We start from the raw sequence: 25,697 nt of genomic DNA on the forward strand, positions 1-25,697 counted from the left end.
ACGCTCTAAATAATACTATATTCGTTTTCAGCAACTTCATCTCATTAGTGCAGGATAAAAATATAATCGAGATAGAAAAATATATTGCTGCCATGTTGAATGGTGAAAGGGAATTTCAACAGAAGTGGAAATTTCTTCTCACCATTTAAGGCGTTTCCCTTGGTAATTTGTTGCAAGGTCTTTTTTTTTTAGTTTGTTTGTTGGTTTTTTTCCGATAATTAAGTAATTACATTGCCTTGTAACTCCTTAAGTAACGTAATGTGTAAGTCATAATAAGTAATTATTATGTATTGTAAGTAAAGTTTGTAAGACAGTGAAAGCATTTGAAATAATAATTAATAATAGTAATGATGATGATGATGATAACAACAATGTAGTGTATTGATGTAAAGTTTATATGAAATATTTCATATTTGAACTGCAGTTATAGATGAAAGTGAAGAATGATCATCGCAGTTAATTTTCCAATTTAAGCAACTGGAAAGAAGAAGCCTGAAAAAAATCAGGGCTTCAACGGGATTCGAACCCGTGACCTCCGCGATACCGGTGCGATGCTCTACCAACTGAGCTATGAAGCCACACATTGGGAGCGAGGTCAATTAATTGAGTTCGTATCTTCCCGTGAGGAGTGAAATGATGTAAAGTTTATATGAAATATTTCATATTTGAACTGCGGTTATAGATGAAAGTGAAGAATGATCATCGCAGTTAATTTTCCAATTTAAGCAACTGGAAAGAAGAAGCCTGAAAAAAATCAGGGCTTCAACGGGATTCGAACCCGTGACCTCCGCGATACCGGTGCGATGCTCTACCAACTGAGCTACGAAGCCACACATTGGGAGCGAGGTCAATTAATTGAGTTCGTATCTTCCCCTGGTATCGCGGAGGTCACGGGTTCGAATCCCGTTGAAGCCCTGATTTTTTTCAGGCTTCTTCTTTCCAGTTGCTTAAATTGGAAAATTAACTGTGATGATCATTCTTCCCTTTAATGTAGTGTATTGTAAGTACAGGCTGTAGGTTAAGTATTGTGTCGTGTTGTAAGTACAGTAAGGCAATGTAAGTAATTATGTGTTTAGCAATAAAAAAAAAGTAATTTAATTTATTTTATTCTGATATCCAAAACTGCATAATAAATAATAGGTGGTTGGGTTTTTTTTGTTGGCTTAGGTAGAGGAGTGAGGCATGGCTGCCCGCTCTTGCCTTACCTATTTATTCTCTGTGTCAAGGTGTTAGCTACAGCTATTCATGGAGACAACGAGATAAAACGAATCTCCATGGGAAATGTCGAGTGTAAATTAAGTCAGTATGCGGACAACACTACAATGATATTAGATGGCTCACAAGTGTCGCTTGAGAGGTCTTTTGCTTTGCTAGACAGTTTCAGTCAACTGTCTGGCCTGCGAGTTAACTGTGAAAAAACGGAAGTTCTATGGATAGGATCAAAGAAAGGTTCAAATCAAATTATGTGCCCAGAAAAAAAAAAACTTAAAATGGGCAGATGGTAAAGTCAAGGCTTTAGGTGTTTGGTTTTGTATGGACAAAAATGAAGGAATGAAAATGAACTATGAAGATAAGTTTCACAAAGTTGAAGATATTCTGAACAATTGGCAAAACAAGAGATTAACGCTTCCTGGAAAGATTATAATTATAAGAACTTTAGCTGCATCCTAATTGGTCTATATTATGTCCTCATTATGTACATGTTTTAAATCGTTAAAAGAAATAAATGATTTGCTTTTCAAATTTCTCTGGGATGGAAAAAGGGACAAAATCAAGCAGCCTGAAATGATTGCCGACTATGATGATGGTGGTCAAAAAATGTTGGACATCATGGCTTTCAGTGAGTCTTTAAAGATCGCGTGGATAGTAAAGTATATTTCCGATGATTGTAAATCCAAATGGAGAACTTTTTGGGATTTCTATCTTTTAAAATGGGGAGGAAAACTAGTTTTTCTTGGGAACTTGGGGAAAAAAAGATGCCACCAAATATGATATCAAGGATGACTTCCTCCAAGAACTTATCAAAATTTGGGTGGACTTTAATTTTAGAGATTCATTCCTCTCCAAATAGGACTTTTGTAGCAGTATTAAATGGAATATCTGATTAGTCAGAATTGCTGATAGGCCTTTTTTCTACAAGCACTGGGCCGAAGCTGGTGTAAAAAATGTCAAAGATCTTGTTAACAATGATTTTGCAGTCATAACTTATAGAGACTTCAGAGAGAAATATTGCTTATCTGCCTCTTTCTTTGAATTTTATGGAGTGACCTCGGCCATAAGGAGCACTATGAAGTCTTTGAAATTGAAGATGCAAGATGAAAAAGATCAGGGTTTTTTGGTGCAAAAACTGATTGCAGCAACCAAGCCGATTAAATTAGTGTATAAAATTCTTATTAAAAAAATTTTAATAGCCCCCAAAGAGTCAAGAAAAAAGGGTAAAGGACTGTGACCTTGAAGTGGTGGAGGATTTGAGCTGGAGGTTGATTTATTTGCTACCAAGGTTGTGTACGCTCAGTACTAAGATAAGGAACTTCCAGTTCAAATTTCTCCACAGACGTATAGCAATGAATTCCTTTCTATCTAAAATAGGAATTTCAGAGACTGCTCTTTGCTATCTGTGCAAAACAGACAAGGAAACATTAATCCATCTTTTCTGGGAATACTCAGTAACGAAAACCTTTTGGGGAAGGGTTCATTGTTTTTTTCGTTTCAATCCATTTGATACCTGCCTCACAAGTTTGGATATCTATGAATGTTTAGGTTTTAGAGGAGAGAAAGATGATATTTTTAGTAAGCCACTGTTTGCTCCTCACAAGGTATTATATTATTTTATTGCTGTAAATTTAAGAACATATATAGGTCTATCAGAGTATATGTGCAACAGCTGAAATATAACTTAGAAATTGAAAAACAAATATCTATCATGACCGATTCCCAGAATAAATTTCACCAGAAGTGGCACAAAATACTTCATGCACTATATTTGCTATATAGTCTTTGGGCAGGCTCTAAATGTGAGCCTGCTCGCAGGCTATATTTTACTCTCCTTATCCTGATCTTAAGCTTCTGAAAATCAAGCTTGCTAAAAGCTGTACTTTTGGGTTCCTTGTCAAGCTTTTACTCTTACTTATCCCACTCACAATTTAGCTTTTTGTCTTTTGTAATTGTTAATATTTTTGGAATAAGTTTCTTTTTCTTTCGCAAGTGGTGTGACATGAGTCTGTTTGTAGTATCACATTGCAAGTAGTGTAAGCTAGCAAAACAATGTAAGTAGCATAAATATTAATTGTTAATATTGTAACGCAATTTATGTAAAGAGCATCCTTATAAATGTAGTTAATGTAAGTATGATATTGTAAAAAAAATAAAAAGTACTTCGTTGACCTTCTGAGTAACGAGTTCAAAGGGAAGTTTGATTACATAATCCTTCTGTGCCCTACTTATATATTAAATAAAACTTATGAAAGTTTCGCTGAAGATGATCGAGATTTCTTCGTCCTCACTCTTGACCAAGATTAAATCAATGATTGGTTGAAGATAGTGAGTTATGTGTTTGAGGGTGATTGCAATTGCACCGCCTCCAGAGATGTCAATAAGAGGACGAATGAACTCGTGAACTTAGCATTTAGCATGAGACATAGTGGAATCAGTGTCTGGGTTCTCACACAGCAGATGATGAGCATTGCTAAACCATTCCATGAGAATATTGCTGTATTGGTTCTGTTTTATACACCTCAGAAAGACAAATAAGAGATATTTGATAATTACGCACAGGATTAACAAGTTATTTATATGTCAAAATTGATCAATAAGTTGAAGAAAAAGAAATATTCACATCTCATATTCTCACTTCGCCATCCATTTGATATTAGTCTTGAGTATTAAAATGGAAATAAATGAGCAAGAAGCAAGCACAGCGATCAGTGAAATCACAGATGTAATGAGCATTCTTGAAGCTGAACCTTCAAGTGTTACAGATCATCGAGAACAGCTTGCAGTTCTGGTCATGAGTGGGGGAGTTAAGGAGATGACTGGAATTGAACTTACTCAAGATCAAGTCAAGAGACTTTCTGAAAAAGATGTTTAGAAGTATTTCAAAAGATATGAGACTTCATTGTCTTCAAAGACTTGTGATGCAATGGTTCATACATTTCTTCAGCTTTTACGCAGACTGGTTGCCTACATTCTTCCCATTGATCAAAGTAAACTTTTGGAAGACTTGAATGGCAATTTCATGGCCAAAAGAGAACCCTCAATGATCACTGGAAGATTGAGTTTAAATTATGGAAAGTATATGGCAATAATGAGTGCTGGCCTTCTCACTGCAAAGAATGTAGAACTTGATAAGAACTCAAAAAATACTTCTGAAGAACTTGATAAGAACTTAGAAAATAGTTCTGAAGAACTTAGATAAGAACTTAAAATATATATATAAAATGGATAGTGAAGAAACTACTAAAGAACCAGAAGCAACTACTAAAGAACCTGTAGAAACCATTGAAGAACCAGCAGAAACTGCTGAAAAGAAACCAGCCTATAAAGTGACATTGACTGTTAAAAAAACAAAACCCAAAGAAGATCCAAGGAGTCAGTTCAAACAGCAAAGAGACTCGTAGAATTCAACAGAAAAGTAAGAGAACAAGCGCATCAGGAAAAAAATAATATTAATATTGAGACAGGACACGATAGTGAGAAAAAAAACTCAATCTGAACCCTCATCGTTTTCACTCACTCAAGTTCTTTCAATAGTTGGTATTGTTATTTCTCTCGCGAGATTATATTACAAGAGATAAGAGTTTATGTCTCTCGTTAAACCTACAGAGATAGAGAAAGTGCTGCCTGAAGTTAGAGAGTCAGATATAAAAGTTCCAGTGAGAAGCGAAGCCATGGATTAGTGAAGCAAGTGAAGTTTATTCTCCCTAACTAAAACGTCTGATAATAAGCTCGTAAAAACATTGACTGAAGCCGCGACAATAACCGATTTGGCAGCTGGATATGAATGGGTGGCAAAGAAAGTAATCAAAGAGCCGCTGACCTCCGATCCTTCAGTGAATATAATGAATTATGTGAAATTCATGGTGGTAGTCGCGGCTTCTATCGCTGTTAAACAATATCTCGAAGATCAAAAGATTTTGCCATGTTAAATTAAATGTTAAGTGTTATCACAGTTTTGTTGAAGCGGCAATGATTATATTAAGAAAAGAAATTCAAGATGCGATTACTTCTGCAGTTGATTCTGAAATAGAATATGATGAATAGATTAATATCAATAACTATTATCGATATTAACAAAATGTTGAGTATAGCATAATGATTGGAGGAGCGATTATAAATGCAACAGCATTCATCACAGGAAGGTATTTGGCGAGGTATTTGAGTGGAGAATCTGAGGCTGACAAAGAAAAGAAGCGTCATGATCTTGCCTTGGAAAAATATGAAAAAGAATATCAGAAGTATGAAGAAAATCAAACAAACCTCGATTGGATTGCTACTAATGATAAAATGAAAGATAAAGCCGAACATAATTTCCAAAACACTGACTATGCTTTAAAACTTTACAAAAAGACTCATCAAGATTCACTTGATTTGAGAGAACCTCACTTTTCAGACTTTTACAAGCCAAGTGCTCAATAAAAACAGGGAGAGATAATTTACGTTGGAGTAGGAGCATTGGCAATCGGATTGGCAATGAGTCATTTCTTGTAACAAAAATGTGTGAGTTCAAAAAATTATCAAAGATTTATTACAGTCCCAAAGGTTTTTGGAAGGGATTGGAGGCTGTTAAGAAGTTGGCTCAGGAAACGGGAGTTTCTGAAGATGTTGCAAAATTTTGGCTGATGAAGCAGGCCATCTGGCAGATTTATTTGCCGGCCCTGAAGTATATCCCGAGACCCACTTTTGCTGTTACATCTGTAAATTCGTTTCATCAAGCTGATCTTCTCTTCCTTCCTCATGACAAACTCACGAGAGGTAGAAAGGTTTACAAGTACGTATTGACGGTTGTTGATATCGCAAGCAGATTCAAGGCTGCTGAACCACTCACTTCAAAAGAGTCTTTGGAAGTTTCAAAAGCTTATCAGATAATTTATATACCAGGACCTTTGAATTGGCCCTTGGCTCTTCAGGTTGATCCCGGACGTGAATTCATGGGTGATGTAAAAAAAGAAATGGCAAAGCATAATGTTAGAATAAGAATGGGAAATGTGAATGTTCACAGTGATCAAGGAATAGTTGAACGTTTCAATCGCCCATTAAGTGAACATCTCTTCAGTTATCAATACTATCAAGAAATGAATATGAAATCTTCTGAGAGATCCGGAGAATGGGTGAAGAGGCTTCCAGAAGTCATGAAAGCTATGAATAATGAAGTGACTCATTTGACTGACTAGAGACCCATTGATACGATAAGAGAGAGGGTGGTTACCGCAAAGAGTTCAACGAGTTTCTCAAGGCTTGTTGGTTGTAAAGAAAAGAGATTGGATTATTCAGTGAACATAGGATATATCTATTCTGCTGGTGGGCTTGAAGGAGGTTAGAAAAGGGACACGGATCTGAATTAGTCATTAAAAGTATTCAATATTGAAAAATCAATAGTGAAGAAGGTGAAACTGGTCTTTATTATTTGAAGGATTGTCCAAAACGTGGATTAGTTCGTGAGGAGTTGATGGTGGTTCCAAGGGGGACTGAGTTACCACCTGTTTGAAATATTATTTGGTGATAGATGAACCAAATTCAAATATATGATATTTAAATTTAATGCATATTTGAAAAATTTGGAAATGAAGGTTGATTGAAAAAAATCATAAGGGAGGGGGTTGTATGAAAAGAATGTAAAATTTTATTTTTTTGGCCGTTTTTTTTTTAAACTTGGAAATCCCCATTTTTTTGTGGTTGATTTTTGGAAAACAAAAGTCATAAGGCAGGGAACGTGTAAGAAAATGGAAGGACATGTGTTGTCCCAGAATCCCCATCTTCTAACTACTTAATACAGCCGTAAATGATAGCTGTGAAAAATGTTTTAATTCAGTGGCTGACAAAAAGATTTACAAAAATCATGCAGTCCTGTGAAGTGAATGAAGTGAATAATAATTTGGAAATGAGAAGGTGAGAAGCTTCCAAGCCTCAGAATATTGCAGCATTGAAACTGAAGTTTGTCAAAACGATGTTACAGTAATTAATGCTTGTGGCTAACCCCAGTCTCAATGTGAATAACAGTTTTTGCATTGCAGACTCCTGTAAATACTAGATTATTGCAGCCACAATAATTATCTCACAATATATGGACTGAATATAGTAAACAATATAGTATATAGTAATATTGTAATATAGTAAACAAGTGAACATAAAAGTAAAGTACATTGTACAGTGTATACACAACTGCTTTTATGCCTTTGAAATATTTAATAAGTTCCCAATAATAAGTCTAACTGTCCCTTTTGCTAGACCAAAATAAATTCAGGAAATCAGAACAATTTTTTGGAAGGAGTTCACACAGAGGTGATTCACATGTGGCACTGTTGCCCACATCAAGTTAATGCACACGTGATAATAGCACTTGTACATGTGTAATCCTTTCACAGAACTCCTATTTCTCTGAAGAATATCAAGAGTGTGAGCTACATAAATTTTCAAGAAAAATTGTTATGATGAGAGATCATTGCAGGAAAAGACAACTGAAAATAGAAGTTCAGTGACCCTGTGGGTGGACAAGTGAAATTAGCCTCAGTAGTCTTGTGAGTCTGAATGAAAATGTCAATTTCCATTCAGAAGCTATTGAGTTGAAAGCATGGATTACTTAGTAATAGATGCATACTTTGTCTGTGTTTGTCCTCTGATTGCCATAGTGGCCACCACGTTGGCAGGTAATATTTAAGTGGGGACAAGTTAAAACTGAAATTTACTGGCCCACTGGGCAAATGGATTTCAATTTTTTTTCCCTGCCTTGGAGTTGATGTTCTTGTGTATAAATGTTTTTGGCCCAATGCAGGCTCATTGTAGCCCATGCTGGCTAAATGAGCCATGAGAAGGGCCAAAAACATATTTACACTGTACACCCAAGAATATCAACCCTATTACTATTATTAGTAACAGTTATTTCTGAGGGAATCAATAATAGGAACCAAAGACAGCATAGTTAGCGGTATCTCCTTTAAGCACTTTCCTGGCTACTTCCCTTGATATTTTCTATATTTTACATGTATTTCATAGTTAGAGATATGACAGGAAGAAAGCTTGGTAGTTATCGAAGTGAAAAATTGACACTTTAATATATGACTCATTATCATAATAAAAACTTGTACATGTAAGTTGGTATGAAGTTGTTTTGAGTGTCTTTAGCAGTTTCAGCTGAGAATGTTTGGTTTTGTGCTCTCTAGTTCCAGAGTTCGCTTTATGTTGGAAATTATTACAAACCTACGTAGCAACAACTTGAGAAAGATACCAGGCTATGATCCTTCCAGAGTAGAACATCTCAGAAAAAATCTGCGTTCAGTTATTAGAGAGTCAGGTAAGTTGATTGGTATATTTCTATGTAGTAAATGACCATGAAAACTGGATTTAAACTACAACGGCAACAACAATAATCTTTATTTTCCTTCATTTTAAAATTACGTTATTTGGCCCACAGATAGCAAGTGCTAATCTAGGAGGGCCATTAATCGCTTATATGCTTAAAACTAGATTAATTAAATAACAGTAATAACAATTTAAGGATGTTTGCGCAAAAATTTTCCAGCATTGATTTTTTTCTTAGACGTTTACCACCGTAAGATGATCAGTTAGTTATGTCAGAAATGTCAAAAAATGGAGAGTCAACGACTTCAGTTTGGAGAGAACATGCCCGCAAGAACACTCTAAATCTGAAAAAATTGGGCTTCGTTAGTGAATAAGGCCATTGTGTCCGTAAGCCCAAAAATATTGCAATTAGATCTTTGAAGTGAAATGTTCTCTGCCAAATATTATCTAAGTGGACCTATTAAGTGAATTTAGTGAACTGGTGAGGTTCCTTAAAGAACAAGTTTGCATTTAGCGACCACAGTTTCATGTGCCTTGCAGCTGAAAGGTGGCAGGATTCGATGTCCCATGGACAGAAATCTTGAAATTTTTTTAACTTCCCACCTTGATTTTTTGTTCATTTTTGGACAATTTGGACATAATTGTAAATAAAATCCGTTTCTGGAAAGAAAAGTAGGGGTCACCAAATGCCCAAGATCATTAAATCCAGGCAAAGCTATGGTATGACTACTAAAATAAAATCAGGGGAGAAACTTGAATTTTTCTGTCAAATTCTCTCTACCCAGGAGTTGACAGTTTTATTTATTCTCTTCACATGCCTTGCATGGTTAGATGGCTACACACTGTTTCAATAATGACATAGCTTATTCCCCTTTAAAATAGCATGGCATGATATTACAGTTTGTAATCATGTTGTAATACCTACATGTAGCAAGTAAGCAGAAAAGGCAGCACAAAGGCTTGATGTAATATTTCAGGGATAGGGATGTGGCGTGTAATGCATGCCTTCTGTGATGCATGGAATGTGTACATGTTAATATCATTAGCACCATCCTTTACATTTTAAATTTCTTTTAATTTTTTTTTTGCTCAGGTCACCAAGTCAGCATTCAATTGAAAATCAGTTTAGCAGAGTTACTGAGTGCAGAGTCGAAGGGTGAGAAGAAACCTTGCTATGTAGACTCTTACATATTTCTCTTTTCCTTCTCTATAAATCAGAAAGTATTTAACTTATTATGTATTTCTTATCAACAAAGACTTTGTCAGCTTTTATCTGTAATTGGTATTCCTAACCAAATAAATACAATAGGACTTCTCGAAATAAACAAAGGATCAAATCGGAATCCTCATCCAGCGATAATATTCATTAGTGATTGCTTTCCATTCACAAGGTCGCTGGTGGATTGTGGGTTCTGCCTTGTCAGAAAGCCATGACAACAAATCTGAAGGAATGTCTGCTACTCAAATGGAAAACTCCAAGCTGCTAGAACTGGCACGAAAACAGCGTATGAACACTGATGTCAGAAAGAATGTTTTTCTAATTATGATGACCAGTGAGGTAAAGATATTTGGAACTAATAATTTCTTGTAAGATATACTAAAAATAGCCTACTTTGGTGCAAAAAGTATGCTTGGATATTTGTCCGTGGACACTATCAGTTTTGAGAAGCAAACAGTCTTCTAAGAGTAAAGCTTGAGGAAAATGCGAGCTTTCAAGAACAGATAGTAGACTGGACAAAACTGTTCTGGATTGACTTTTTAAGACAAAAAAATTACAAGAAAACAAAGTTTCACAAAAAATTTTGTGATTGTCTTAAACTTTACTAAATTCCTCACATGGAAATTTTTTTTTATATGGATCACGCAGAAAAGGCTTGCGTTACACTTTGTCCAAATTTGGTAACTAATCATGTGATTCTGAGAAAAATGAGACACATTAGGAGTGTTGCTTTGCAGAGAAACTGTTTACGTGCTGATGGATGATTTTTATTTGGCCACTGAAATACAATACTGTCTTCATAAACTGATCTTCTTTGAAGTCTTTAAACTGCCCTGCCACAAGATCAGTCTTCTGCCTGTTTTGAAGGTACCAGCCGGGTCTGCTAAATCTGCGAGCCCTGGTGCGAGCTGTGCGAGCCATTTTTGCGAGTAATTTTTTTTTCTTTGATCGGTCTGGGTGGTCGTCGATCATTTCACCAAGAAACATCTCATGCCCGACTACCACTAAATTAAACTACCGCTATAAACCGCCCACCATCTTGAAAGCAGAGATGACCCTGGGGATGAGTATAAACGGTACAACCTCGCTCCCAGGATACTCTCTCTTTCCCTGGGAAATTAATTTTAAATTTATCTACAAAAGTGCCTAAAATTGAAATATTTAAGGAAAAAATCCTAATCTTACTTCGGTTGCCAGAACTATTGCTGGTGCGTCAAATATGAAAAATGCTCTAAACATCTGTACATCATGCCAAGTCTTGCGTCATAGTAATGGCTGCCCTGTGGGTCCCTGAGTTGGACGAATTTTTTTCTTTGTTTCATATTTTTGTTATGTGTAGAAAAGTTTGTCTATTCAAATCGCCCAGGATCCGCAAAAAATAAAAACAATGCGACAAGAATTTATTAAGATTCAAGACTTAAGTAGGAAACATTTTCTGAGAGAAACTGAGTGATAAAAGTGTTGACCTGGTGTTGCCAAGCTTGCATGACTCCGGCCATTCACAGATGAATAAGTTCTAAAGCCTTCATAGCTTAGCTTTAACTAGGATGTCTTTTAGGGATTTTCCCTTGCGATATGAGATGATGGGGGACTCCTTAAAGATTTCTCTCAGTTGTGGTTGATTATCTATAAGGTGCCATTTCCCCATGAGTGTGTCTTTTAGGTTGGGCAACGCCAGGTGGTATTGCGTTACTGAATCTGTCCCTTTGTACACTTTCGTCTCCAAGAACGCAGTTTCTGTTTCTGAGATTTCAGCCGTGAATTTGATCGTTGGGTGAAAACTGTTTGCCTTTAGAAGGACATCTTCTATTTTGTCTCTACTTGTGTTCCACATAGATATGATGTCATCGATGAATCTTTTCCAAAAGATGGGTTTCGTGTTACTTTGTCTGAGTATTTCTATTTCTATTTCTATTTTGGCCATAAATATGTTAGCAAAAGCTACGGCCATTTTCATTCCCATGGCTGTTCCATGAGTTTAGAGGTAGTCTTTTCCACTGAATTGGAACGAGTTTTCTTGTAGAATCAGACTGTGCATTTCTCTTTTAAATACCTGCTAGGAATCGGAGGGTTCTCATGATAAGACTCTTCGCATGCTTCGCATGCTGTGGGAATACCCTCTTCCAGTAGTATGTTTGTGTAGAGACTGGTGATGTCTATTGACACAAGAATGGTGTTCATAGGCAGTTTAGTCTTCTTGATGAAGTTAAAGTCTGTTATATCTTTAAGATTCAAGGCTTGTCTTTGTGCTATCGGCTGAAGAAGGTGGTCAACAAAAGATGAGATCCTTTCTGTAGGGCTGTCACACCCTGATATAACAGGTCTACCGACAGGTGTTGGTTTGTGAATCTTTGTAAGTGTGTGAAACATTGGTATTCGCGGAGGGTCGAGCGTAAGGGAGAGCCATTTAGCCATCATTTCATCTATGTGGCCTTCTTGAAGTAGAGATTGAATCAACCGATGAACTTTTTTGGCCGTGGTGTCAACCATAGGTTTGTCTAAGGGTCGTTAGTTATGTATATCATCAAGTTGGACTTGACCCTCATTGAGTTTATCTGTTCTGTTCATTATGATGGTTGTGGTACCCTTATCGGCTTTCCATGCATTGTGAGGCAGTTTAACCAGAAGTAAAATTTGTAGCTATTCATGATTTTTTCAGCTTGGCTTCTGATTGGCTGATTCAAAAAACGTCTTGGTGACGGTTTGTGTAGTCACTGCAAGAATTTAATATTGTGATCTTATTAATCTTGTTCCGTTGCTCTTGTTCTTGTTCTGATTGGCTGATTCAAAAAATGTCCTTAGTGACACTTTGTGTAGTCACTGCAAGAATTTAATATTGCGATCTTATTCATCTTGTTCCGTTGCTCTTGTTGTTGTTCTCATGCAGATATCAATGTAACAAATAAAAATTCTTAACATTTGTACTGTGGCTCGCATGGCTCGCCCCTTGGCTCGCAGGTTTACAAAACTCGTACAAGCCCCAGTTGCACAAAAGACTGCTGTGTTAAAGCATTGTCACACAAGAACACCAGACACTGCTATTTGTGCTTTTACGAAAGTTTGCGGACCTGTTTCTTGGCTCATCTACCAGGAGCATGCCATTTTCTTGCATTTTCTTGCATAACAGCTTTAAATAACTTTGTTTGGTTTGTCTTGTGGTCCTTCAGTGGCAGCATCACAACAAGAATCTTTGATTCTCTTAACCACTGATGTATCACAGGATTATAGTGCTGTTTAGATGGATTATTGCTCCTTCCTCATGCCATCTCGTCAAATTCATGAAAAAATATCCACAAACACGGAATGATGTTCTTCGCACAACACTGGTTGTTCGTCCTTCATAGTCGCAGATGACCATGACATCTAGTTGCAAAGATGACAGGAACGCACATTGGAAAATGGATTAAAATTTTACTTTATAATCTTGCCACCTGTCTGCCAATAAAGACTAGCTACAGCTAATTAAATACATCAAGAAAACATGTAATTCCAATAAAAAAAATTGCGCAATGGTGTACTTGTTTGTTTTTTGTTGTTGTTTTGCATTTTTCTATTGAGATGGTGTTTTGAAACTGCTTGGAACACCTGTGTATCTGTCAGAGAATGTTGATTGAAATAAAACCATTCACTTGTGATGAATTCAACTCAAAAGTCAGTAATATTGTATATGAAAAATGATGGGAATATGAGATTAATACACCCATGCTACACGAATATGACGCTTGATCACTTTAAGGTGACTTACTACAGTTTTGATGAATTATAACAGTCCAACTTGTAACTCTTTTCAAAAATGTTCCAAGATGTTTTTCCTTTCTCTATTTACTGTTTACTCAAGTCTTTTACATTCTATGTGAAATGTGAACAATTAAACGTCAACAAATGGCCAAAATAAATGACCAAGTACCTAAGGAGAGACTGGGCACTAGTAGGTTAAATCACCTTTTTCTCAAAATCTACTGGTATGACCCAACTTCAGAATTTCAGGAATAAGAAAATTGGCTCTGATTTAACATTCATGCAAAGTAAAATAAAAATCTGCAAGACAGATTTTGCAAACTAAGAAAATGTGAAATCAAAAATAGCTCAAAATCTCACCAATGAAAATTAATTAAAAAGTGTAGAAAAATGAGTAAAATAAACTACTGTTGTAACTAATAAACTAACTAAGCTGCAAAAATCTGAATAAAGACTAAGAATAATAGAACCTTATAATAAAAACTTACTAACTAACTAACTAACTAACTAACTAAAGACCTAAATAACTAAATAACTGCCTAACCAATAATAAATTATCTAGTAAAAAGCTTTCCTAAAAAGATGTGTTTTAAGATTGCGCTTGAATTGCATGAAATTGTCGCTTGAGCGGATATCCAGTGGCAGTGTGTTCCAGAGTTTAGCCAAGGCTACAGAAAATGATCTTGAGCCACATCTGGTGAGTTTGTAACCAACATCCACCAAACGATGGCCATTGATTGATCTTAAGTTGAGTCGGCACACATTTTGTTATAAGATCCCAGAGGTATGGTGGCGTAAAGCCGTTCAAGCATTTAAATGTCAGTAAAAGAATCTTAAAAACTATGTGCTCTTTAATAGGTAACCAGTGAAGTTGACAGAGTACTGGTGTTATATGATCATTTACACATATGCATAACAATCCTGGCTGCTGCATTTTGAACGTGCTGTAATTTCTTTAGTGATTCCTTTGATAGACCATACAATAGTGAGTTGAAATAATCTAATCTGGAGGATACAAACACATGTACCAGCATTTCAGCCATTTGGGAACTTAAATACTTCCTAATGTGACTGATATTCCAATAATGGTAGAATGCTGCCTTGCAAATAGCCATAATGTGATTCTCCATAGACAGGGATGTATGGTAAATTACATCAATATTTCTACAATGGGCAGCCAAAGTAGTTGAGACACTTTCAGGAAATGATGCTTTTTGATATTTAAGCAATAGTTCTATTTTATTTGCATCTAGCATTAATTCTCTGATACCCCCAGCCCCCCAATTCAATGTTGTGTAGGTGCTGTAGTCTTTGCAGTCTAAGAATTAGAAAAATCAACATTGGTTGGGGGGGAAGGGGGGAAAATGTGTCCAAGAGGCTCGAAAATCAAATTTTACTGCCAAGTGTCTCAACACTTTTGTCACCCATTGTCTGAAACAGTAAACTTGTTTTTGCTAAAATGTCCGGTGTAGTACTTAATTGAAATGTCTGTCATCCCTTTATTCCGGGATTTGGGTTCTTTTCATGGGAAAATTATGGCAAGCTTACTGATTAGTACAAAAATTTAAGGAAATTATCAACTTTTTTTGGAAGTGTAATCCTGTGTGACATACGTGCTTGAGATCACCAATTTAGGGTGTTGGTGATCTCCAACTTATTTCTCTCCAAAAAAGAAATGAAATAATAAAGTAATTGTTGAATTACAAAGTACTGGTAGTAGTCCCAAAGCAGGCTCTCTTGGAGTAATTCAAACGACCGCTGTACAAGAAAATCAACGGGTAACCACAGTCAACCACAGGTAACCACAAATTGACTATAATTAATATTAGGAGTATCCTTTTAACCATCAGTTGGTTACCTGTGGTTACTCGTAGCTACTCGTGGTTACCGGTAATATAATTTGCATTTATCTGCATTAAATAATCATTATTCCAAGCTGAACTGAAAAAGGAAGCAAAAACTTTGTACAATAGGATTTAAAATGAGACACTATGTTATAAAAGTAACTTTTTGGCTCAGAAGGCCCATTTTTACCGGTTTGGTGACAGTTTACCATGTGTAATGACATCATTCATTTTTACATCACACTTGCATGTTTGAAGCATTCTGTTAATGGCATTCTGTTCAGCAGACAAAATTACATAAGATCACTTGTTTTATCACACTTTTGAACTTCATGTCATGAGCTCTCAATGTTTTATCAATGATAAAGTGTTAAAAATGGAATAAATTAAGTAACTTATCTATATAAATGGTTTCCCAATGGGAAACCGTTGGAAACTTGCCCAGTAAAAGTTGAAAAGCACGTAAACCATCAGTTTATATCAAATTTTATGTGCTCAGTACAATGCCGTTATCAAAATGATATGCACACGTTACTGTGACGTGATTATGAAATCATCTGCAATGGTAAACCATTGTATTGAGGTCAGACATCGAGAGATTTTGTCAAAGAACAGTACAATTCCTGTTTTTACATCAAAATATGACAACTGAAAAACTTGTAGCCATTGTGTCATAGTGAGAATTCCGTTGAATGAAAGTGAGGTGGACACTCTATGAACGGTTTAAAATTGAAAAAGTGGTGATAAACACCACCTTGAGGGCTGAAAAAGGATCAATTTATTAACGGGATAGACCTCTTTGCATCAGAATTTTGGTAAGCAAAAAACACTTGTCACTTTCTCTTTAGTCACAAATCACTCTGAACCAGGCATTTTTAGTCGCTTTTGTAAAAATAAACTTGCAAGAGTTTGGATATATAACGGAAATCGTCACAATTTACATAAACAGACTCCAGTCAATGGGTAACAAAAGTAGTTGAGACACTTTTAGGAAATGATGCTTTTCGATATTTAAGCACTTGTTCTATTTTATTTGCTTCTAGTGTTAATTCTCTGATACCCCCGGGCCCCAATTCAATGTTGTGTAGGCACTGTAGTCTGTGCAGTCTAAAGAAAAAAATCAGCATCGTTTGGGGGGGAAGGGGGAAATGTGTCCAAGATGCTTGAAAATAAAATTTTACTGCCAAGTGTCTCAACACTTTTGTCGCCCATTGTAGCTTTCGTTGATGTGTTGATTTCCTCATCACGGACTGAGATGGTAGTTAGTGGAGGGAGTGGGCGATGATGACCATTTAAGACATTAGTAACTCAGTCTTGTCTCTGTTCATCTTTAACTTATTGGCTGTCATCCAAGCATCAATGTGGCATACACAAGCTTCCATCATGACTTTGGCCATCTCCGATAAGTCAGGAGACGATTCAAAGGTGAGACACATCTGAGTATCGTCAGCGTACAGATGGAACTTGACATGGTGATACCTCATGACATCACCCAGTGGAGACGTGTAAAGCAGGAATAGAAAAGATCCAAGGACACTACCCTGGGGTACGCCACAATGGAGCTCACGACAAGTAGACTCATGACTATTTACTTCCACTGCTTGGTGCCGATTAGACAAATATGAGCGGAACCACTCTAGAGCAGTCCCTGTGATGATGAACAGTTCTGACAGATGGTCTAATAGGACAGGATGATCTACAGTATCAAATGCTGCTGAAAGTTCAAGTAGCAGCAGTATCATACAACAATTATTGTGAATGGCTCATAGAATGTCATCCTGAACCTTAATCAAGGCCGTTTTGGTGCTATGGTGCTTCTTGTAGTACACTGACTGGTAAAGTTCACTTAAGTTGTTGTCACCAATGTGCATGCATGTCTGAGCTGCTACAACCTTTTTGACATATTTCAAAATGAACAGAAGTTTTGAAACTGGGTGGAAGCTGCTGAATTCATCATATGGCAGACTAGCTTTCTTAAGGTATCAGTATAACCCATTTGACCATCCAGGCGCGGTCCGCTCTAGCGTTCATGGCTTTAACAAAAACCCATATAAACCGTATATTTACTGGAAGTTTAATAACTACAGATTATGACCCGACCTGTTTAAAACGGTAGAAATTTACCGTGTTTCGAAAATGTGAATATATTTACAAAGCTTCACAAACCCATAAATCAAGATATACGCCCGCTCAATTTAAGTCAGAGAAAACGATTAACATGGCGTCCGTTTCTTCACACATTGACCTCAAAAACCGTGCCTCAGATTTTTGGCACATGCGTTTGTCATTATTTTACAAGAGGATAAAGTTAGAAAAGGGAAAAAATAGGACTGCCCGAGAAAAAAAGGCATAACTTTTTAATGAAAAGAGTAATCAGAATTCGCAGACACGGTTTTGTCGGCGATCGTTCTGACAACATTCTCTCCGAATTTCAGCCAATTTGGTCCAGGGGCTGCCGACCTGGAACTCGAAATGCATGTACAACTCGCCTATTTTTTACTTTCGAGAAACAGAGAAAAAATAAAATTCGGCGGCATCCAAGTGTTATGAGATTATCACACCAAGGGAGACACCGCAGGGGAATCAACTTTCTGTATAACAATAGGACTGTGACAGTTAACATGGAACAGGTACAAATTTCCGCGCGGTGCGCGGTAAATTATTCACCAGTGAATAAACCGCTTTTTCATGTGTGAAGTCAGAATTCCAAATTTAGTAAACGTGAAATTATCTTTTGATTTACTATATTAGCGTTCGAAATTTTACGTATCGGTTGACTAATCTTCAAAATTATGACCATGTCACTGTTAACATGCCGAAGGCCCGCAGAAGGTCCCCGAGAAAATGCAAGCGCACAAAGGGAAAAGCTGGAGAGGACGTCGTAAACGGGACTACATCGACTGATGTTGATGCAAAGGCAAAGATACTGGAAGAAATGACAATAGCTGGGTAAAAAAAAAAATGTTGCACTGCTGATTCTAATTTTGTACAATCAATCTGCCTTTCAATCTCGTCCACTTCTCTTCGTCAATCTCCTCTGCTTCGACAGTTTCTTGCAACAGTATTTTAGCGCGGCTTGCGCTCATTTTGGCCTGCTCGCTGGCTTTGTGATCGCGATCGTTGTCGAGTTCATTCAGCAATTTTTCTTGATTGTAAAACGAACCCTTTGCCGCTTTCCGCTAATTTAGCGGCCCACTCTTTGCTGAAAGTGTTTTTCGCCTTCTTTGGCCTTCCTTTAGCCGATGAAAACGGGCAAGATCGCTCTGTCTTCTTCGAAGACATCCGGTACTGATTATGGCGCACGAATCGCGTGTCAACTCAGCATGATCTTGATGGCATGTGGCTTCTTGCCTCGATAATTAATTCATTTGACAGAACTTGTCAACTCTCAATTAAGTAATTAATATGCAAAACAATCTTTCTCGCGCAATAACCACCGGCAGATATAAGATTTTTTCGTGGAGTTTTTTTTATCTTAAAGATTACTTTAAGATTTATCCAACCGCTTAAAAAAGTAAAATTATGCAAAATGGCAAATTTTCCCCTTACTGATACCTTAAGGAGTGGATGCAGTGATGCAGCTTTTAGACCAGACTGCACCACAGCTTCAGTTAGAGACACATTAACTATCTTAGTAATGATAGGTAACAGATTTGATAGGCACTCTCTGAAAAAGCATGATGAAAAACATCGTTGCGTAATTGTTTTTGTTGATTTGCACTTCGTTTTCGAGAAATAACGTATACAAAAAAACTTAGTTTTCCAAGCGGCATCTTTTGGAGCGAATCCTTCCAAGGTGGATTTTGACGCGGCGCAAACTTAAACGGTTACTTTTAGCAGCTTCAACAGGACGTTTTTTCTTAAATAGATGTTTTGATTTTTGAAAGAAGTAGAGAAATAGACTGGGAAAAAAAAATTGACAGACCTCGTATCAAACCGGTGTCAGGACAAGACAAACTCGCATCCAGCCAATTCAGCGCCTTATTCGCTTGCGCTAATGAAGCAGCAGTAGGAGAACTGCATAATTATATGAATGATAAAACTAGCGGCAAATACCACGCTTCGGTGACTTCATCATTTAGCAAAACAAAGGTTTCTTTTGTTTTTCGCTCAACAAAAGATCTCCAAAAGATATTCTTGGAAAAATGAGCTTTTTGCCTACGTTATTTCTCAAAAATGAAGCGCAAATCAACCAAAACAATTATTCAATGATGCTTTTCATATCAAAACAAGTCAGTCTGCCAAAAATTAGCTCAATCCTGCAAAAAATAAAAATCGGCCCAAAATGTCACATATGCCCTTTTTGCACGAAACCCTTCAATTATAACTTTTCTGCCAAACTTCACCTGCACTTAAAACGTTGCCATGAAATGCTTAAAATGTAGCTCGAAAAATTCAGACTATACTTTCACTTTTTATTGGTGAGCTTGCGTCATATTTTACCGAGTTTAAATTTTTTTTGTTTATTGTTTCCCCGCATGGGAAATATCAGTTCCTTAAAAAGGATACATACATTATACCTCAATCTATTTCCAATAACTGGTGTAGTTTTCATATTGATTGATTGATTATTAAGAGTAAAAGGTAAAATGCTCATTATAAATGCTTAGTATAGTCCAGAAAAAACTGGATCAGGACATCTTAACTGTAAAGGAGAGTTGTGAATATACAACTTTTAAAATAACTGATGTACTGTGCACATTCTAATTGGTCAATAGAGTTGCAAAACCTATGTTCTATTGTACCAGTAAACCACCATTCCCGATAAGGCAGCTCTATGCGGGGAGCTAGAGTACTTGGATCACTAGCGATAGCAAATGTAAATATAAACAGTGGCGGCTGTTACTGACTGAGATATCAATAACAAGAATAATTATCTTTTCATTTAACATATGCATGGAAATTTGCAAGGATAAACAGGACCAGAGGTTGGTCAGCATATTAACTTTCATCTTTTTTCCAAGACAAAAATTTTACGCTGACTCCGGTTTTCACTTGAGTTTAAAATTAAGAAAGTTTTAAAACCCTTTTCTTCCTTGTTTTCCATGGTTTATCAAGGACAAAGTCAGCTGGCCTTGACTGATCAATTTAGGTTGTTAAAAAAGCAGCGAAAAGATTTCTTTTGAGTTAACATCAAGCTTTTCAGAAATTTTTATGAGTTTATATAAACACAATGTATGCATGCATAACACGATAAATGAAAATCTGGTTTCCATAAGTTTAGCTTTCAAGCAATAGTTTTCATAAAACACAGAGAAACACACACTTCATAGCCTTCAACATAGGTAAATAAATTCTGAATAGATTTTGGAAGCAGCATTTCTGTAACTAACCTTTATTCCATTCCCCAAACTTTGGAAAGTTGTTGTTGAATAACTTCGCCAAGCATGTGATGTTTGTACCACTTGCAAACTTTTTCTACAGTCTTTCAATTTCATGATAACCAATGCCATCTACACATCCCTGCATTTCTTCATCAAAATACGTTTACATTATTTGATATGCTTTCTGCCTTTCACCAAAAACTTTTTCCTCTCCTCTCTTAAAACTCTCTTAGCGCACCGACTCTGTGCTTTCTTTCTTTCAGTCACTGTGATTGGCTTGTCACATCATCTCATGTATTTGATGAGAATAAGCAACTTGATCATGACAGTACAATAAATTGCCCTCTCATTTACAGACTTTTTCCATAGTTATTTCATGAAAGCAATAGACCACTCTTTCTATGGGTTTACCAGGGCAATAAAAGACTATCACTTGGGATGTTGGGAAAACACTCTAAAAGCTTGTACATGTAAATCTTTTCTCAAGCTTTTCTTGTGTTCTCCCAACATCCCCCGTGATTTGTTGCACCGGTAAACCCTTTGAAAGAGTGGTCTATTGCTTAAATAAAATTAAAGCAACCCCACATTCTCGATTCCAAATACTCTAAAGATATTATTGAACATGCATGAGAAAAAGGAAAGATTGAGAAAGCAAAGAGTGATATAAATGTTACTTGACTATATTGTGAAGATCCTTGGAACTTTAAAAAAATTAAGGTGGCACTGAATCCCTTATACATATTTTGTGCAAAATGTTGTTTCTTATCGTGCTTATCCCAATTCAATAATAAATCAAAAGGGTATGTGGAAAACAGATCGTCTGTAAACAGTGGCAATTTTGATGCCACGGTACTGAGGTGCTAATCCATACATTAGGTTAAATTAATGTTAAAGCCCACTGGCATTTTCTAAAAATAGTGCAAAACACAACGGTAAGAGAATACACAAGGAGTTGTGACACTGTTGAAAACATTCATTAAGTTGTCGTTGATCGTTGTCTGACCAAAGCAAGTAACAATTCACATTTTCTTTCCTATTTTTTTTTATTCCAACATTTTCAAATCCAGCCAATCAAGTGTTCAGTACAAAACAACGAAATCTCAACTTGTTCGTTGTGATGCTTGCACAACTACAGTGTCTGGTAATAAATTGGCAAGCTCAAGCCATTAGTAATTTTGCGTTAGAAAATATTTATATTTAGATTTAGATTTTACATTGACAAGCGTGATAAACTGATTAGATTGACCCTGTTCCACCGTGAACATATTGCCACACAAAATATCATTTTCAGGGTTGTTTTTTTCAAAAAATTGAATACTGCTCCAGTTGTCTGTGCTTGTTTCTATTTTTACACAGCTTTGGGTTGTCCACAACTTAATTCTGGGAAAAAAATCATGTTTACTGTCTCAGTAGCTGTACATTTTGGTGTTTGAGCTCCCTTTCTGGGTCATCAGTGTATTGAAATAACATCTTCATTGAAAATTCAAGCGAATTTTCTTCCACGTTGTACCATCGAAGCCTCAGCGTGTAAAATCACTTGAGCAAAAACAAAAGACAATGGCACCTTGCATGGGAACCTCCTGCTTGAATTTTTCTTTCAGCTCCGTCCAGTCACATCACATTTTCCAATTCCTACATTTCGAACCTGTGCACATGCAAAACTGCTCAGAGACCATTTGAGCAGCTTCTTTTAAGCAGCCGCGATAGTATTTAAAGCCTACACCACACACATGTTTACTGTACGAGTCATACTCTTACGCAGCTTTTCTTTCCATGTATTTTCTAAACCAACCATGACCCATAGTTTGAGCTTTACAATTTATTAAGCAACACCATAATCATGTAAATCACAACGAACAAGTTGAGATTTGTTTTGTACCGGGCATTTGTTTGGCTGGATTTGAAAATGTTGGAATCTATTGTTTCAGTTCTGCCATCTGATTGGTTTTCATTGTCTGGATGGCTCCAGTTTCAGTAAACACACTGTAAAGCTAAACTTAAGGGTGTTTTTAACAGGTTGCAGTGTTGCTATGGTAACCTATTATGTCATAAAGATTGCCATTGATGGTTTACCAATGGCTGGGCATTTATGTGATACCAATATTGTAGCATCACGTGATAAACATCACTAAAAGTATAGCTGTTGGGAGGTGCTGGAAACTGTTGCTAGCCTTCTTAAATTGAATTTATGTCATGCCTTCCCTCCCTGCTTGATTATTTTATCATGTGCTACTCCTTCTAAATTTGAATCTTGCACCAAATGAAACATAAAAATGGTTTAAGCCACATGAGTTTTTAAAAATAATTTGCACATCTGCTGCCTGATCATCATAGACCATTTGTTAATTTTGTCTCAGTGGTATCATTGTTGTGTTACAGTCTTTCAATGTGCCACAGTATCAAATAAAGTATTTCATAATAAGACAATGTGGCATTAAGTGATTTCTGTGGAGGAGAAAAGCATAATTAGGAACTTTCGGGCACTCACTAGAAGTGACTAATTCTGTAGACTCAAAAGCGCTGTGGGCACTTACATGTTTTGGGAACCTACAATCTTTTCATTGTTATTTTCCAGGACTACGTTGATGCATTTGAAAAACTGTTGCGACAAAATTTGAGAGAAGTTCAAACCCGGGAAGTGATCCATGTTCTTGTTGACTGCTGTGTTCAGGTGCATTAACTTGACTTTCCTTTATGATCCCTTTCTTGTTGACCTGTTTGTTTTTTTATTTATTTACTTCATTTTCATTGTTTAAATTTGTTTACTGAAGAGCAGTGACAGGCCAAAAACATTCCAAAATCATGGACATGGTAAAAATCAAGTTGCCCAGTCTGACGGAAGTTTCACTTTTGTATTAAACCAAGAACACCAGTTTTATGATTGACTGAGTGGGAGTGCTCGATGAGAAAATACTCCAATCCAATTTGGCTCGAGTTCATGATGCATTGTGTTTCTCTAGCAATAGCAATGTTATATTTCCTGGAAAGTTACAATTGCAGTTCTTTGTTCCTCATTCATTTAGGCAGCATTCTGTTGGTGGCTACAAGCTGCCCAAATTGTGAAATTAGTTAGGAAGTTTTGCTAGGCACTTACATGACTTGTATTAAAAAATAGCTACAATAGGACTAATCTGATGTTATGTCCAGTTTGTCAGAAACTCATTGAAAGTAAGAGCTACAGACAGGGTCGTGTACAGTTATCTGGTAACAAGGTCAACAATAACAAAATTAATTGATTTTCAGTTATTGTTCTAGGATACACACCCACTATTGTGTTGTGAGACAGACACTCTCCTGTGCCACTCTTTCTTTTACTACAGTATTCATTTATAAGTGCTGCACGACTTGATTATCAGCTTAGTGACTAAACGTCTTGTTTCTCTTTGTGGAATAACTTAATTCAAATATTGCTATTTTTAGGAGAGAGCATATAATCCATACTATGCTTATCTTGGTCAGAAGTTCTGTGAATACAACCGTAGTTATCAGGTAAATTATTTTTCCTTTTTGTGATATGATACTTCGGTACGAACTTACTTGATATTCTGCTAAATCTTAAAAACTTTATTGAAATCTGAGGAACCTGCATTAAATTATATGCTATTGTTCCTTTCCTTTTATTTATTATTATTTATTATTATTATTCACTACTGATACATTGCAAGACTGGGTGGTTTGCCATCTCTTTTGAAAAAATGCCTCACCTATACATATATAGCTAACTTGTGGTTTTTGCCATGCCCAATCTGGAAGTGCTTTTCAAGATCTTTCAAGCGTACAGAGACAAAGCATTAAACCCGGGTAGAAAGGGTGCTGTTACGAATTCTAACCAAACCCTAACGTTGGAGGCTCCCTGATAAATTTGTACCATGTATAGATTCAAAAATGGCTTTAGGACTTCTGAAGTATATTTTAATCACTTTCAAAGGAAAGCGTTTGCTGAATCAAGTCATCATATGGGATAGTATCCTATCTGGCAATGCTGCTGCGGGATTATCCTCAAACATACAGAAACACAATTCCCCAAGCAATTAACTTCCAAGTTTCAAGTAAAAGTAATCAAAACTTCAAATTCTCAAAATAGCAATGACTGGAGATGAGGGTCCCTCCTCTCTTTTTGACGAAATAAGCTCTGAGAACTGAAAATTTGTAATTAAGTTCTTTCTTCATTTCAGACATTCATTATTCAAGTAAAGTATTCAGTTATCAAAACAAGACTTGTTCCAAAACCTTTTTTTCAGCTGATTTAGAACATGGTATAAGTAACATTCTAGAAAAAAGAAGGTTAAATGTGCTTTTGATGAAGTCCTATTCATGCTTTTGAATTAAATCACCCATTCTATTCACTGCTGCAGCTTATAAAATCATCACTTTTATTATATAGGCACCAGTGTTTTACTGGAAAATACACTGCTCAAAAAATTCATACAAGAACATGACTGGGACTGGGGGTGTATTTTCCCCATGTATATCCTGACTAGTGAAGATAATGACCTCACTGATATCATGTTTGGCCCTTAAACTGTGCTCAAATTTGTTGGTGTATGATTGAAACTTCTTCGGATCATCCTCGAAAGTCTTCGGAAACATTCAGTAATCTTCAGACAGTTCTTCTGGCATTTTCAGAAAATGTTCAGAAACGTTGGTGTGGCCTTTGGACAATAATTTTTGGAGAATCTTCGGAAATCTTCTGAAAGTGGTCAGAAATCTTCAGGAAATCGTAAAAAAACGTCGTTATCAGTATATTTATATAATTAACTAAATAATACATGGTTACTTGTAGCTTTGGAATATCTCTCCTCATGTTCATTGTTGTATCTCTTTTATTCACTTGTGAGATATCAAGTTGAACACTGGAAGAGATGTTCCATATCCACAAGAAACCACCTATTATCCTCTGTACACTCCTAATCTTTGGGTCTGTAAAAGCTAAATACGTCTTTTAGAAGTACACAGTACTGATGGGCTATTTTATCATGTTTGCACCACAGAGAAATTTACAAGCGGTACTAGTACTGCGATTGTTGTGAAATCAATGACCAACCATCTGAACTTAAC

At 36.4% G+C, this 25,697-nt stretch overlaps 2 protein-coding genes across 6 annotated transcripts in view; both read left to right on the forward strand.

The window, feature by feature from the left end:
- LOC145487505 (nucleolar MIF4G domain-containing protein 1-like) overlaps positions 1-25,697 on the forward strand; it is a 156,984-nt gene that overhangs the window by 116,381 nt on the left and 14,906 nt on the right. For all 5 annotated transcript variants that reach the window (XM_081466309.1, XM_081466312.1, XM_081466311.1 and 2 more), the window contains exons 13-17: positions 8,376-8,506; positions 9,608-9,670; positions 9,906-10,072; positions 23,215-23,310; positions 24,060-24,128. In XM_081466309.1, the coding sequence (XP_081322435.1) occupies positions 8,376-8,506; positions 9,608-9,670; positions 9,906-10,072; positions 23,215-23,310; positions 24,060-24,128 (526 nt within the window). The remainder of the gene's footprint in view (positions 1-8,375; positions 8,507-9,607; positions 9,671-9,905; positions 10,073-23,214; positions 23,311-24,059; positions 24,129-25,697) is intronic.
- Positions 1-25,697, forward strand: part of LOC145487525 (uncharacterized) — a 148,851-nt gene that overhangs the window by 92,429 nt on the left and 30,725 nt on the right. The window lies entirely within an intron of this gene.

The sequence above is a fragment of the Orbicella franksi genome, chromosome 5 (assembly GCF_964199315.1).
Source record: "Orbicella franksi chromosome 5, jaOrbFran1.1, whole genome shotgun sequence".
In the NCBI taxonomy this organism is placed as follows: domain Eukaryota; kingdom Metazoa; phylum Cnidaria; class Anthozoa; order Scleractinia; family Merulinidae; genus Orbicella; species Orbicella franksi.